Raw genomic sequence first — 17091 nt, forward strand, 5'->3', positions numbered from 1 at the left:
AAAGCAAACAGATTTAATGCTTTAATTGAAGTTCTAGCAATCATCATAACCCCCCACACTTTATCATTAGGACTAAAGAAAAGATATTAGATGTTTAATTAAACAAAGACAAGATTCCAGAAATTGTAGAGTATTCTGTCATGTAACTCTTTCTTCTAGGCAGCATAAAATTGAAGAGCATCATGTCAAAGTCCCACAGGCATTAAGGTTGCAGTAATTATCATGGTAACTAAAAACTGTCATAGTCTGTTCAATTCAATTATCATCTGAGTACTGTTTTTAGAAGCATTTTATTTCATTAGAACTTGAGTTCTATTGTAGCACAGACAAACTCACTGGGAAGTTTTGGAGAATACAGAAAAGACAATATAAGTAGCTTGTGAAAACATAGAATCATAGAATCAACCAGGTTGGAAGAGACCACCAAGATCATCCAGTCCAATCTAGCACCCAGCCCTATCCAGTCAACCAGACCATGGCACTAAGTGCCTCATCCAGGCTTTTCTTCAACACCTCCAGGGATGGCGACTCCACCACCTCCCTGGGCAGCCCATTCCAATGTCAATCACTCTCTCTGCCAACAACTTCCTCCTAACATCCAGCCTAGACGTCCTCTGGCACAACTTGAGACTGCATCCCCTTGTTCTGTTGCTGGTTGCCTGGCAGAAGAGACCAACCCCACCTGGCTACAGCCTCCCTTCAGGTAGTTGTAGACAGCACTTTACAGAGATGGTACAACATGTCAGCAGGAACACATCAGGATGCATCTGCTTAGAAAGCAAAATGCCCTTTCCCAGCACTCCATCCTGCTAACTACAATAAAATACTTGCTTGAGTGTACAGAACTGGGGTCTCAGTTGAGCACCAATGGTTATTACAATTCTGTATTCATTCCAAATAAAGTCAATCAATAATACTCTTGGAAATCTTGTGCAGAGGAGGAGGAGGAGATGTTGCAAAATAGCCTGGAATACTCATTTAACCCAGCAAAACCAATAAAACAAGCTACCTGATTTATTATATTCTAATAATATACATGTGTTAACATTATTGATCCTCAGTGCCTAAATATAAAGCTATTAATAAACACCTATAATAGGTTGTGATTTATTGTCTATGATCTCATGCGTTAATCTAAACCCCAAATTGAAAAGCTGAGCATTTAATTGAAATTCACTGATGGCACACTGACATGTTTGATCAACTAAGTTGCTGAGTCCTCTGCAATTCATCTAAGTCCATGTTTCAGCTCTGAGTAAACTCTTTCTCCTCCTAACATCCTTCAAGCCTTGTCTGATGCTTTCCACGCACACAATACTTGGCTGAATTTTACCTTTTCTTTCCACACCTTTAGCACCTCTCTCTGTCTGTGGACACAGAGGTACTTGTCCTTCTATTTCATCTCTCAAAACCATTTTTTGTCCTATGACAACTTAATTTGATGGTGAGGGGGAGGAAAAGGGGGAAAGTGGCCTGCAGATGGGATTTGAGAAAGCCACGAGACGACTCAGTATGAATCATAGAATCAACCAGGTTGGAAGAGACCTCCAAGATCATCCAGTCCAACCTATTACCCAGGGGCAGCCCATTCCAATGGGAAATCACTCTCTCTGTGAAGAACTTCTTCCTAACATCCAGCCTATACCTACCCTGGCACAACTTGAGACTGTGTCCTCTTGTTCTATTGCTGGTTGCCTGGGAGAAGAGGCCACCTCCCACCTGGCTACAATGCCCCTTCAGGTAGTTGTAGACAGTAATAAGATCACCCCTGAGCCTCCTCTTCTCCAGGCTAAACAGGCCCAGCTCCCTCAACCTCTCCTCATAAGATTTGTGCTCCAGGCCCCTCACCAGCTTTGTTGCCCTTCTCTGGACATGTTCCAGCACCTCAACATCTTTCTTGAATTGAGAGGCCCAGAACTGGACACAGTACTCAAGGTGTGGCCTGACCAGTGCTGAGTACAGGGGAAGAATAACCTCCCTTGTCCTGCTGGCCACACTGTTCCTGATGCAGGCCAGGATGCCATTGGCTCTCTTGGCCACCATGAGTTGGCTTGCAAGGCAATCCGAGGTTTATTGAGAGCATCAGGCTTCAAGTTACAAAGCATGTACTTTTAGGTCAGGGTGAGCAAAGTGAGTGTGAACCCAGCATGCAATGCAGTACATCTAAAGATTGGAATTTGCATGTTCCTCCTATTTTCCTCCTAATCTGGACACAGTCCCACACAAGCTGTTTATCAGAAGGCTCAAGGACAAATTCCCTTTGAGCTTCTTCACATACACTGCTGTGGCTTAACTGTGCTTCAGTACTCAGACCTCACGTCAAGGGCTTGATTGTACAAGCTTCTAGGGACTCATGTCCCCTCTCCTTCAGCCAGTTCCCAACAGTGGCCAAAGCAATGCAGGAACAAGACAGTATCCAGACATACAGCCTGACACCCAGACTTTCACTTCTAATTCTGGGCTGCTTCTATAGATGTCCATTCAGTCAATGAGGTTCAAGTGTGTCTTCCTGTGTTTAGGGAATTCCTGATTGCACATCTTCCACTCTCCCCTTCATAGGGCACTCTGACCTTAACGGGCCAATTTCTCAAGCTGGCAACCTTCAGCTGCCAGCTCTCAAACTTTCTCTTAGTTCAGCAACATATTCACACACTAGTGATAAATTTGCTGATTTATCTTCAACATGGGCCTGCAGTCCAGCTGCAGAACACTTAATGTGACCTCAAAGATGCTGTGGTTCCATGACTACTGCTTATGTACTATCACTACATACAGTTTCTGCAGTTACACTTGGCATATTTATACAGCCTTCTTTCCCAGTGCCTCTCCCTAGATCCTGTCCTAGTGTCTGTGCTCCTTCCTTTAAATCCCACACAGGTCATTATGCCACCCTCGAAGAAACTTATTACATTAAGAGATGCTTAGGTGAGCAGGTATCAGGCAATGAATTACCTGACAAGGATCTTGCAGTCAGTGACAACTGTCACTTAGCAAATGGGATGTGATGTTATAAAAGGTACATTCACATCAACCTTTTTTTGAAAGAAGCAGGAAGAAACAGAAACAGACAAGAAAAAGAGCAGGAGCTGCAGAAAGATGTAATCTAAAGGCCACAGGCAACTCCCAGGGGACTTTCAGGGCGTAAGTGTGCCAACAGACATGATTTCCAGTCTTCATCAAGTCCAGACTCACCTTTTCCCTTCCACTAAAGCCTGCTGAACTCAATTCCAACAGACATTCCAGCAGCTGGAAGCCCTGCCAAATGCTACAATTGACATAGAGAGGTCAAAAGGCTGAGCCTCTAACTGCCTATAGAGAGGTGAGATCTTATTCTTGCATGATAAGCACAAATACAGAAAATCTTCCATAAGCCATGCTACAATTTACTGATTGCTAACTACCTGCTTCTGCTGCTTGGAGTTAAAGATAAGCCTGAATGTGAGGAAAAGACTAATTCAGAAGGGAATTCTGGAAGATTTAGAATACTAAGTGCACAACAGCACTGCGGTTTCTCAAGTCTAATAAACTAGAAAATTAGTCTTGGTGATTTAAAATGAGAGAATCACAGCAGATTGGTGTAGGGATACTCTTGGGGCTTCGAGGGCCATGAAGTAGTGAGTTCTGTGCAGCATGGATGTCTCTTACTCTAGCAAGATGAATGCTCAAAATGGTCTGTCGCAGTGAGGCTCTATGGCATCAAAACAGCTCAGGCTGTAGAAGAAAAAGCTCTAGTTATAGATGTTAGAAAACTCAGATCTAGGCTCCTCACTGTTCAGATCAGTCAGATGTATCTCCTGCACATCAGGTGTGTGCCAGAGAGCCTGGAAGCCCAGGATAAATTGCAAGGGTAAAATTCAGCGTGTCCCACTTTGGGTGCTAAACTGCACCCAGTGAATAACCATCAGAAAGAGGCCACAGAAACGCAGCAATATTTATAGGGGTCAGATGGCATTCTGAAGGGACATTCTGAAGGGACATTCTGACTGTCTCTATATAGGACTCTACTGCATATTTATAAAGCTTGGTTTGAATCACACAGTTTGAATTTGAATGTTCATTGTTGTAGCCAATAATCACGCAGTGAAATTACAGTGTCTTCCACACTATCTAACAAGCCAGACGTGGTAATGTCTAGATATCACATTAGTCAGGTCAAACATTTAGAGGTTTGGTTTTTTTTCTTAATGACAGAATCACACTGGTTAGAAGAGGAAAGGATCCATTACAGTGAGTTTGGGCAGCTGGCAGTGCAGCACACTGCACAACGCAAGGGGTCACCTCGCGTCCCCGACTGACCGAAACAGGTACAGTATTGTTTCAGATAGTGTAGTGGTGTTTGAGTGATCTTAACTAAAAGGTCGAGAACAAGCAAAGGGGAAAAAGACTATTTGAATATAAAGGCATGCTTATAATAGTTGTTGAGGGTTTGAGGGGGTTTTTGCACTACAGACATCATTGAAAAGATAGCCTCCCTGCAAAGCCCTTGGGAGTCTGCACAATTTGATACTGTTCTAACTTCCCCCATGCAGAGTTACATGGTGACTGATTTTAACATTCAAAAGATAGCAGTCAGCATCCATTACGTACCCTTCAAGCTGCACTGGAGATATGTGACCTAATCCTAGACACATACATGAAAGTCAGAAAGAACAGAGAAAGCCCCAGGGGCTCCTCCAAAGCTGAAATTCCTGCATCGCTCAGAATTTTAGTCCTGCATATTTAAGAGGAAAATTGAGCCTTAAACATGGAAACCTTTCTCTAGCATTACCATAAACTAATTTATTTGCTGAATGTCCTGTAAAGAAGGGGAACTGGAAACTTGAGAGCCCTTTGTAGCTACAAAGTCGTAACTCCAGACAGAAGATCAAACTGTCCATGCTGGGAGGAAAGCCACATTATATATGCAGGTATAACTGGCTCCTTGAAACAGGAGATTTTTTTGCATGAATATCAGGTTGAAACAAAAAGAGATGAAAAGATGCTCTTAGTTTCTTGCTACTGTGAGCTGCAGTCTGTGTGTTCTAAAGCCTTGTAACAACACAGGGAACATATCTCCTGTTTGCAGAACTGAAAGGGGAGCGTCTCCTGAACGTCAGAGACAGAACTGCACTGTGGCATAGGTTTTGCGTGCTTCTGGGGACAAGGTGACAGGACTGTGTCCATCTCAAGAACCTCAGAAGCTTGCCAAATTAAAGGCTGTCAACATTTCTCTGTCTGGAGCCCAAACCAAAGTTTAGGCAAGTCCAAAGGCATTTTATGTTACAGATTTCCTGACCATTCTTCTCTCATGCACAGCACACGAACACGCTCACGATGGGCTTTTCTTACACACCATACACGATCACAGTCATCAGCAAAAAATCCCTTCCTGTGCCTTCAAGACATCATTTTAGTGTTGCAAAACGTCTAAACTAGAGCTGTGCAAGCTATTTCCAGAGGTCTGAGCACAAGGTATTAAGGCAGCCTGGATAGCTAGAGAGAAAAATAATAAGGGCTCTTTTGTGTCTCAGCACTCCTGGAGAAGCACAGGGAATGAGGAACAGCTGTAGAGCTCATCTCAGAGCCCAGCCAGGTGGGCCCTGCATGCTACTCTTATGATTTTCCTCATGTGTTCCTGAAACCCATGCCCCTATGAAAGCTGTATCCTTTGTCCCTAATGAAAACCAGGGTGGCCTTTAAGAAACACACAGACCTACATCACCTCCTTATTGTCCTATTTTCAGAAAGAAAATCTCTCCAGCTGAGATGTAGAAATTCTCCCTAGGAAACACCAAGGTGAGAATAATGTGTCTGTTAATGCAGTTCTTTGGGGGAAAAAAACTGCTCTAAAAAGAAGGGAAGCCCTCTACTGTCATTGTGCTTTGTTCCATCCTATAGAGGGACCTGGACAGGCTGGATGGGTGGGCAGAGGCCAATGGGATGAGATTTAACAAGGCCAAGTGCAGGGTTCTACACTTTGGCCAAAACAATCCCAAGCAGCACTACAGGCTGGGGACAGAGTGGCTGAGAGCAGCCAGGAAGAAAGGGACCTGGGGGTGCTGGTAGATAGTAGCTGAACATGAGCCAGCAGTGTGCCCAGGTGGCCCGGAGAGCCAATGGCATCCTGGCCTGGATCAGGAACAGTGTGGGCAGTAGGACAAGGGAGGTTATTCTGCCCCTGTACTCAACATTGGTCGGGCCACATCTTGAGTAGTGTGTCCAGTTTTGGGCCCCTCAGTTCAAAAGAGATGTTGAGGTGCTGGAACGTGTCCAGAGAAGGGAAACAAAGCTGGTGAAGAGCCTGGAACACAAACCCTAGGAGGAGAGGCTGAGGGAGCTGGGGGGGTTTAGCCTGGAGAAGAGGAGGCTCAGGGATGACCTCATTGTTGACTACAACTACCTGAAGGGAGGCTGTAGCCAGTTGGGGTTGGTCTCTTCTGCCAGGCTTTTCTCCTCATTTTGTTCAGATTTTACTTTCTGACTGCATCTAATTTAAAGAGTTGTATGGATTTCATGTAGTGGAAGGGTTTCATCCCTCATTTTCTTAAGCTTCTAAAATTCATAATTTCCTATAGAGCAATCACTTAAAAATGACTCTCACAATTTGGTGCTAACAGAACTTGCAGAAATAGAGCAGAGAATTTAAGATTAGTTCAGTTTTCAAATTGGTTTGTTCATGAGAAGACTCCTTAAATTACTTAATCTTCAAACTGTTAGTGATAAAACGAATGTGCTCTTATCTAATCTGCAACAAATCTTTCCCAAACTGTTACTCTGCCAACTGAGGGACATGCTACCCTTTAAAAATTTATAACAACTGCAGCTAATAAAACCAAGGTTTGGAACCACCTCAGTTTATCTTTGTTGAAACAATATGAAGATGTCAGGAAGCTCTTTGCCACGTTTAGGAGAAAACTGCAGCGCAGCCTGGGACTCTGGGATTTTCTTCTTGCTTAGGAGGTATAACTTTATTAGGTTAGAGATTCAGATTTTTCAAATACTGTTGTGATTTTAATTTACAAACCAAGAGTTACTCCCAGAAAGAGTCAGGAAAAAAATAACCTCAGAGATAATATTGCAGACTGAGTACATGCCTTTGCCCTAAGGGCCACTGCCTTCTAATAAAGTTCTTGTCACCATAGAATCATAGAATCAGTTAGGTTGGAAGAGACCTCCAACATCATCCAGTCCAACCTAGCACCCAGCCCTATCCAGTCAACTAGATCATAGCACCAAGTGCCTCATCCAGTCTTTTCTTGAACACCCCCAGGGATGGTAACTCCACCACCTCCCAGGGCAGTCTATTCCAATGCCAATCACTCTCTCTGGTAACCACTTCCTCCTAACATCCAGCCTAGACCTCCCCCGGCACAAGTCTGTGTCCCTTTGTTCTATTGCTGGTTGCCTGGGAGAAGAGACCAACCCCCACCTGGCTACATCTGAGTCCTCACTTCAATTGTGCTACTTTCTTTAGGTGTGACAAGCTAGGACTGATGTATTCATAGAAAAGCTTTGATTAAATCAGTATTTTTGATCTTTGATGCATCTTTCTAGCACTACCCCAATTCTACCTGCTACTGGCAAAATATTTTTCTCCCTTAATCCACAAAAGCTCTCATTATCATACTACTGAAGGTCTGTGTTTGATTTATTCAAATCACTGTGAAAACAAACCACTTCTATTAACACAATTTCCTTTTTCTGTTAGTCAAGACTCTTATTAAGTCCAGACTATGTTTTTCTCCCAAGAAGTAGAGCTCATCATCGCATCACTATCAACATGTACACACTACAAGTATCTTATGCATGCAAATGGACAAGCATACTTCATTCTCAGTAAGTACCACTTTAATAGACTGTGAGGAATACACCACAAAAATCTTTAGGTTTCAATTTTGTCTGTGCTTCCCTCTAGAACCTGTCCCTCGACTAATTAAACAACGGCCAGATCCATCCAAGAATTCAAAGGCAGAATATAAGTTATGCATTAACTACTAATCCTTTGATTTGGCTTCCTGTTTAGAATTAGAGCTCCATCCTGCAGCTCAAGAAACTCATAAATAAAGAAATCTATCAGGCTTTGCTGACACACTGAGTAAACACCTGCAACTCAAGTGTCTTGTTCCATCAGAAGGAAATAAAAGTAATTGGTAACCAATTTGTTTCTGCTTTCTTTCATCTGCTTGTTCTTATCTGCAGCCCTTTTCATAACTTCATAGCCTGACAGCCCCCTAAAACTGGATAAGACATCAATAAAACGTTTAAAAATAAGAACAGATAAGCTACTAAAGAAAGGCAGCCCTGCTAGTTTAATATGATTGCCCAACGATTGTTTGAGTTTTACTGTAACCATATTTAAGAATCTTTTACATTAGGCTGCTCTAAGTATTGCATTGGACTGGATCTGACAGCAGAGCAGCAAAGTTAAACCAGTTACAATAAAATCTTAAGAATAAGGGAGAGCTTAAATGCAAACTATAACTAAATGGAATCCATCTCTGCTCCTTAAAGGCAAGGGAAGCTGCAAAGTAATAATCCTAAGAAACAGAGTATGAAGAAAAAGACTGGAACCAAACTTCATCTAGCAGATAATAAATCTAATAGAGACACAGTGACACAAATGAACCTGGAGCAGAGATCTGTAGAGAAGAGCTGTTTTCTCATTTAGCATGAACTACTATAAATTGCTTTAGCAGAATACAGACCATACAGCAGTCTCTAAAATTGTATTTTCAGAGGACTAAAACAGTGTAGAGAGCTGCATGCCGAGCTCCCTCCGCACTGCACTACAGAAATGCATGTGCATGAATTCTGATCAATGCAGAGGGTTGTATCATTGCCAGAGCAATAACCTCTCCTGAATGCTTGCACAGTTATTACTGGGACTATCACAGTAAAGCTAGACTTTACACAATCAGTTCTGGTTTAAAACAGATGAATGTCTTTGTTCTAAAACGTCTCTTTTATTCTGAAAGCCATAAACCCCTCTATGCTCTGTGCAGTGTGCTAATTTGTGTTATTACGTCAGGGTATGACATGCATGGTAACTACCACTTACAAACAACAACCTCCTTGCTACAGCAAAACTGCAACGCAGAGGTGATGGTGGAAACAAGCAGCAAAAGGGCACTGGTGTCCCTTTAAAAATACTAAATCCAAAGCTCCCCTTCGAGTAAAGGTCTAGCACACAGTACCCATTTTAATGGCATTTCCTTCTCCCTTTTTTTTAACTTCAGTAATGATATTTGTCTGCATGCATGATCAGGAACGTCCTTGCCCTCACAGCTGACACTGGCAGCAGACAACGCACAGAAGTGCTCCTAAAAGGCTTCTTTCAGAAATACAGGCACTTGACATATTAAAACTAGATGTAAGCAGGCTGGGAGTTAATCAGGATTTAATGCATCTAAAAGCCAAGACGTGGAAGCTGCCCAGTAAGGATCTTAACTACTGTATTTCCCAAACTTCTGATTAAATATATAGTTTCATGGGGGATTCAGAATCATATCAGTGCTAAAAAAAATAATCTATTTGATGAATTTATATTCATGTGGAAGAATAGCTGAATTAATTTGGAGGATAACCCTCCTTCACCTCCTTTGTTCTGCTCTCCAAAGAAAGGTTCAAATGTAAGGTCAATGAAATATTAAGATATCAAATTGATTTCCTATTATGCAGTCCAGAGCCTATTTTACCAGAAAACACATTCCCTTGAGAATTACCCATTATAGAAAGGAAGGCTTTTGCTCTTGCAGGTTCTTCTGTGCTGTTTCTCAGTTTGGCTTCACAGAGGTACATCCCCACATCAGCAGAGGTTGGGTTGGCGATGGTGAGTCGTCTTCCAAAACTGCTAATGCCACTGGTTATTTTTACTCCATTTCTTTTCCAGGTCATGCTTAGTCTCTCCAGAGGTCTAAAAATATAAATAACAACACCACCACCACCAAAAGCACTGCAGTGATAAAACATATGTACTGCAGAATAATCTTATCTACAGTTACATATAGAATATAAAACTTCCATAAGTCTTCCTCTATCTCAGATCTTCACTAATGAAAGATAAATGCATACATCACTTCTACACATCAAGGCTACAGACTACTCACTACTCAAGTGGCATTATGGGAGTACATCTAATTGATACAGCAATAGAACTGAAGTGCTAATAATTTGATTTCTCTAAGCAAAAAAGAGTAAATACTGCTATGGGAATCAGCTGCACGGCAAGTGCTTGCATTACCACTCAATTACCAAAACAATATTAATCATATCAAGAATATCTTTGCCCTCAGAGAGGAAACAGAATCAGTTGGTTGTCTTCTCATCCAAGGGCCTCAGCTATTCACTTCTGCTGGAATCCAATGCTATTCAAGGCCAACTAGATAGAAAGGTAGAGGGAACGGAGTGAACTCTATATTATGGTGTGCTATGAACAGTTGAGCAATAATCATTGTAAAATGAGAGCATCTGTAATAAATTACTTCATGGGAGATCACTAATTTATTTACTGGGAAGCACAGAGTGTTCAACAGTATCACCTTGCGTGTCAACAGGCAATGCAGCTGAAGGAAGTATTATTAACCCTTAATGTGTTTTCCTTCAGATAATCTCTGCTGACTGAACAACACTTAGATGCTTTTTCCATACCCCATGAGCAACACCTGGGGAAGCAACTCTGCCTATATCCTTACTTGGCCAAAAAAATCAATATGTTTAATTCAGTAACGTTGAACAAACAAGATTCATAAGGTTACTCTGAAGAGCAAGCATTCTGCTTCAATCATGAAATTAATAACCAAAAGAAAATAACTTCCTATGTCCTTCTCGGGAAATGACAGTGCATTAAAATCGGTTCCTTGCAACCCCGCTGTGGCTTTTACACTACCTTGCATTGGCCACACACTCCAGCATGACTTCACTGCTCCCTGCTACAACACTGGTGTTCTGTGGAGGGATGACAATGACAGGAGCCACAGTGTCAGACGGGTCTATGGCACCTGCATGGGTAGAAAGAAACCTCATGAGCACTCGTTACATCTGTGAACAGCGAGGACTGACACGTTCCAGGTAAAGGATCTTGTCAAGCAACACAGCTGCAAATTTCACTCTTCAACCTCACCCTGGATTTTAATCTCCTCGTTAAGGGGGGGATCTTCAGCTAGACCATTTCTGATGGCTTTCATTATACTGTACAAACACACTGTTTCAATGTACCCAGCTTGGTACCATTCAAAACTCTTAACACAGGAGTAGTACTCCCAGGTGGAGCGCAGGGGCCGTTCTCAAAGAGAGAGCAAATAAATTAAGCATCCTAAAGGTTTTCTATTGTTGAGCACTTTTATTTTTATCAAACACTTGCTGACTTATATTTTTAAGACCTTTTCATGTTTTGTTTAATCTTACCACTTCCATGCCATTTCAAAAGAGTCTGCCAATACTCATGTTAGTTCTTTAAAAAGATTTTACACACTAGGGAACAAATATAAAATTAACAAAGCAGCATATCACAGCAACTTCAATCCCTTTTTCTTATCAGGAAAGTAAATAACCCAAATCTGCTACTCTTTTGTGAGACATCACACTGTAAATAATTTAGCTTATGCAACAGTCAGCAGACACTTAAAAAATGGTAAAAAGACTGCTTGTAAATTTTCTCTGTATACATTTAGTAAGTGAATTAAAATACCCATGTATTCATAGGTACTTTGCTTCAAGCAACTCATTTGGGAAAGAAAAATTAGCTGTTTTTTAGCTTGAATAACAGAGTAATAAAATTTTCTGAAGATACAGAATCCAATAAGCAAATTATAGAGAAAAGTAATGAAAATAAAACCAAACTGATGGAAAAAGCAAACCAGTTCATCAAATTGTTTCTGCACAGGAAGCTTGCCCATTATGCAGAATGGGAAACTGGCAAATGGAAAATACAAACCTTGACATCCTTCTTTTAAGACAATTCCCTTAAGACTAGAAAATGGGTAGAGGATTCCTTGCTTTTCTTATATCAGGCACGTGGAATAGAATAGAATCAACCAGGTTGGAAGAGACCTCCAAGATCACCCAGTCCTATCCAGTCATCTAGACCAAGGCACTAAGTGCCTCATGCAGTCTTTTCTTAAACACCTCCAGGGATGGTGACTCAACCACCTCCCTGGGCAGCCCTGTAGAAAGCCATCTGACGTTTGACTTTGCCTGGATAGATAAAGGTTGTGGTAATGGGGCTTCAAATGTTCATAAAGTTAGTAGATTTCTGAATTAATGAATGCCATCATTTTTACCTTCTGATGTTTTTGTAACTGAGAGCAAATCATGTGCTATGGGAAACGAAAGTATGTAGTATCATTTTAAGAACACCACCCACACATCTGAACAAATTCAAGGACCCAAGTACCTAAGGAAGGAGTAAGCACATGGTTATTTCTTCCCTGTTGAACTGGCATAGTGTCTGTAAGCAACTCACATGGGATCTCCAAAACTGTAGTGGATTTTACCTTCACTCAACAATATCCCTGAAAATATGATGCTCTCAGGGGGAAAAATCTATTTCCTACAGAAGATTTCCATGGTGGTCTGATAGGTATTCATGGCAGCAATCTCACAAATAGTAATTGAAATAATAGAAAATAAGCAGGGATCAGATTAGTAGCTTGTGGCTGATGAGAAGAAACAACCTCAGTGTGACTGCTCACCACTACTTCTGCACAAGCTGAGGTTTACAACAGTAAATGCAAAAAGAGGTCCACAAATGAGTTACTATTTTGACAGTAACCATTTCCTCTTTTGCAGATAGAGATAAGAAAACTTCTTGTTTGACTTGTCAGCATCCCTGAAGAATAACTCAACCTCACCAAAACCAGTTGAAGCTCTAAGAGTTGACCAAATGCAAGCAGTTCTTCTTGCAGAGAGAAGATAAATGGGGGAAAGAAAAGCAGATGTGACTCTGCAGACAACCAGGAAAGCAAATGACTTCTTGGACATTCTCACTGACTGTACCAAGAATCTAAGCAATGTACAGGCTTATTTTCACTTCATAGCATCTCTGGAACAATTCTATTAGGTTGAAAAAACAAAGCAAGGTGTTGATGCTTTGAGCAAATGAACTAGTACTGATGTGATAGAGAGGGCTCATGGAAATGGTAATACCATAGCAGTGTCAGGTTGATGGTTGGACTTGATCTCAAAGGTTCCAAACAGAATGTTCCTATGATTCTATGATTTTAAGTAATATATCTACAAGGGTCAGCTGCAGATGTGCGGTAGTTTGAGGGATCCTAGGTCCCTCTTAACAAAACCATAAGGACAGAGGCCCATCCCAGGGGGATGGACCTGCTCATCCCAGGATATTATAATACTGTTATTCTATTCTGTCTCCTGGTATCACAGCCTGACTGATCTCTCTCCTTCTCTTCCCTGCCTTTCCCTCCTTCACTTCTCCAAGCATCATGCTCTTAATTCCTGGTTCATGGTGGGCAGGGAGTTGAGCCACTGAGACCTTGTAGGCCCCAGCTGGGGAGGGTGGTTTTAGACTTATTCTACCTGATAGCCTTTTGTATATATGCTTTTGTAAATAGATTTTCTCTTTGAACTTCCACTCAGTGTGCAGTATCCTCATTCTTACACCTGGAAAGGGGTGAGAGTCATTTCTCTCCTCTTGTCCCAGGTAGGCTCGTGGCCCCAAACTGGGACAAGATATCACAAGCACATATAGGAAAAAGAAACCAAACTTTCCAAAGCATTACCTAAACTGCAGGTAGACAGCACAAATATTCCTGTTTCATATTCAGAGACAGTTTAAGTTTCTCTTTACAGCACAAGGAAACCGCTTGCTGCAATGCACCCTGGCCCCAACCCTGCCAAACAAAACTTAATGGGGATATACCCATGACTCCTTTTGCAAGGGGAAGTTGACAGACTTGTGTCTGGCTTGTGTCTGCTCAAAATATTGAATAATAAATTAAGTTTTACTTTAGCCTGTAATGTGAGATCTGTGTGTCCATCCTATCTTTTTGGAACTTCACCTCTGTAAGGAATCCGCAGGTTAGAATATCAGAGAAGGTTTCCAACCTAGATAAGGAGGAACACTGTGATTTTGTTTTGATGATGTGACACAGTGAATCAGACTTCAGTCAGGCTGTGGAAGGCAGAGAGTTATTTCAAACAATCAGATAATGAAAAACTACCCAGACTCTCCAAGTTTCTTATCCTACCTGTCAATAAAGCCACTCCATCCCTCTCCTACCTCCTAATGCACTACACTGACATGATTTCACTTGACTGGTGCTGCACTAAAATACGATGCAGAATGTCATTGTTAGTAAACAGCCATTTCCTCTGAAAAACCTTTGTAGAAAACAATTGATTTTTTTTTCTTTTTCACTGTTCCTTTTTTTACTTCATTATGTTCCAGTTTTCTAGGTCTCTGCTCTTTCCTTCTGCCTTTTCACCACCTCTCCCTCAAGCAGCTTCTCTGCATTCATCACTAGCCATTAACCCTCCCTGCCATCCCATGGTCAGGGGATGTTTCACATTAGTTAAGCTCATTTTCCCATGTATCCTTTATTTCAATGATTGAGCTTCAGTTTCTCTGAAGGAACTATTAATTGCAGACACTGAAATGGGAGAGCAATACCAATGCAGACAAGAGCACAGTCACAGTGAGATGAATTTGCTAATAGGGGAGAACTCTTCACACCAATATTCTATCTTTTCTGCAGGGAACTTGCAAGAAGCTGCATGGACAAGTCTGAACAGTGCTGAAGAACACTTCAGAGGTGTGCTTTTAACCTGATTCTACTCCTTAACAGAGAACTGGGCAGGAGGACTGCCACAGGCAAGAGTCCTAATTCAGGGACTTATCCTCAAAAGGAGCACTCTGTCTTAATTATTACCAGTATCTACTAGGGCTCAGTAACTGAAGTGCCTTCAGGATCAGTCCCAGCCCACTTTCGAGGTTTGACTACCACAATACCAAAGGCTCTGACTCAGGAGCTTATTTTGGAGCTGTTTCAGAGGCTCCCATTCACAGCTTTTCATGAAGAAGATGGTCAACTGCTTCCATTTACCATTCAAAATACTAAGATAAATTAGTACCAATGTTAATTTTTCCATCTTAGGCATTTAAAGCAGAAAAGAAAAAAAATAGAGAAAAAAAAAGAAAGAAGATCTGGGGGAGTTTCTATCTCTCTAAATTAAACACCTCTTCAGACTGTGGAATTCAAGAATATGGCAATCCTGCACTAAGCAGAGGAATACTGAGACAGAAAGAGAGTGAACACCTCTTGCATGGTCTATTTGTAGCTGTGTATGACACAACATGGATTGTGGATCACACTTCTTTCCTCCTGTCTACTCTTCTAACCAAGAAGAGTACCCGTTCCAAATGGTCTATGACATTGATATTTTTAATGCTGATGAGCTGTGTAATTATAAATATATACTAATAAACAGTAATTATGCAGACTACCCTATCATCTCTGAAAAGACAGTGTTTTTCTTTCTCTACATATAAAGGTACAGGCAATTTAAACATTACAATTCACAGCTTATAAAAGATCATGGACTTGACCAAAGACTTGGGTGCTTAACTTTCCCAACAGAGATGAAATCTCACTCAGGCCATATGAATGAATATACAAAAGCTATTTTTCCTCTTCAAAAACGCAGAAAGATTGGGTTCTTTCAGAGATTTTACATTCTGGCATGCAAAGTTGATCTGTGTTTGCAGTGCAGAATGTTAAGAGTATTACTTCAATGGCTGCTCAATTCATCTCTGAGAGATATGGGGTAAACCATGCTTAACAGAAGGTGAAAGAAAGTGTTTATCTCTCAAAAAGAAGTAATACTTTGAGTTCAGCCTCAAGAAAAACAACAAATCTTATTTTTCAGGCTGTATGTAGGTCCTAACCCTCCGAAGACACTTAATACAACTTAGCTATGAGCAGGAGGAGGGAGGGTTGCCTAGATAATCACTCAGAACACCTATGTCTACTTTGTACAAGGTAGAGCCTGGAATGTAATGTTGGCTGCCAGTCACTCCTACCCTTAGTGTTAGTTACTATTGCAATTACTTCTCACTGTTCTTTTTTTAGTGAAGGAATCCCACAGCAATAAGCATACAAGAAATGGATTTACTTCTTCACAGCATGAAATTTGTCTGTAGGAGAAAAACACTTCACAGGAAAGACCACCAGTACACCACCTCAAGCTAATGGAATACTTTAACAGACTTTGGAAACCATTTATAAGTTGTCCTGGGAGAAACAGATTAGAAAACCTTCATCACAAACTTTCTGCAGACTGTCAGACTTGTAGAGCATGCAGAAATGCCCTTGCAGTCACTCTGCAGGATATGTGCAAAGCTTCATGTTACCAAATTAGGAATATTTGTATTAGGAGGAAAAAAAAAAGTAGACTAGGAGATAAGAATCCAACACAAACAGCAAAAAAATCACCTATAAATAGTCTGACATTATGGCATCAAGACTGTGCAATCTCTGCCCGTGTAACATGCAATATGAGAAAAGAGGAGGAATGACAATCACACAGCATCTCGTGATTGCTCGAGGGAAATAAAAGACCAGGCCTTACAAACACAAACTATCTAATGGAACATAGTTCACTTTTTCAATGTATAGTCTGCAGATGGCTTAGACTATCAACCCAGAATGGATTAATGCCCCTTCCCCTTCCCAGTGCAAGACACAGGAGAGGAATTGAATCCCGATCAATCACAGACTAATTTCCCTTCCCTTTGCAATAAAAGCTGCTCAACAGGAATTGGAGCCTGATCGACAAGAGCAGCAAACTCTGACAACCACCTGCAGGCACAAGAGAGAAGCATTATGCAAATAATGAGGGGAACAAAATTATTTCTCAATCATAAAACTCTGTGCTAGGTGGCCAGGAGAGCCAATGGCATCCTGGCCTGCATCAGCAACAGTGTGGCCAGTAGGACATGGGAGGTTATTCTGTCCCTGTACTCAACACTGGTCAGGTCACATCTTGAGTACTGTGTCCAGTTCTGGGCTCCTCAGTTCAAGAGAGATGTTGAGGTGCTGGAATGTGCCCAGAGAAGGGCAACAAAGCTGGTGAAGGGCCTGGAACACAAACCCC

The 17091-nt window shown here is 41.5% G+C and overlaps 1 protein-coding gene across 7 annotated transcripts in view; it reads right to left on the reverse strand.

Annotated features, from left to right (window-relative positions):
• Positions 1 to 17091, reverse strand: part of SDK1 (sidekick cell adhesion molecule 1) — a 510565-nt gene that overhangs the window by 173186 nt on the left and 320288 nt on the right. For all 7 annotated transcript variants that reach the window (XM_064153645.1, XM_064153646.1, XM_064153643.1 and 4 more), the window contains 2 exons: positions 10865 to 10976; positions 9702 to 9892 (listed from right to left, as the gene is read on the reverse strand). In XM_064153645.1, coding sequence (XP_064009715.1) covers positions 9702 to 9892; positions 10865 to 10976 — 303 coding nt within the window. The remainder of the gene's footprint in view (positions 1 to 9701; positions 9893 to 10864; positions 10977 to 17091) is intronic.

Source organism: Pogoniulus pusillus, chromosome 13 (genome assembly GCF_015220805.1).
Source record: "Pogoniulus pusillus isolate bPogPus1 chromosome 13, bPogPus1.pri, whole genome shotgun sequence".
Lineage (NCBI taxonomy): Eukaryota > Metazoa > Chordata > Aves > Piciformes > Lybiidae > Pogoniulus > Pogoniulus pusillus.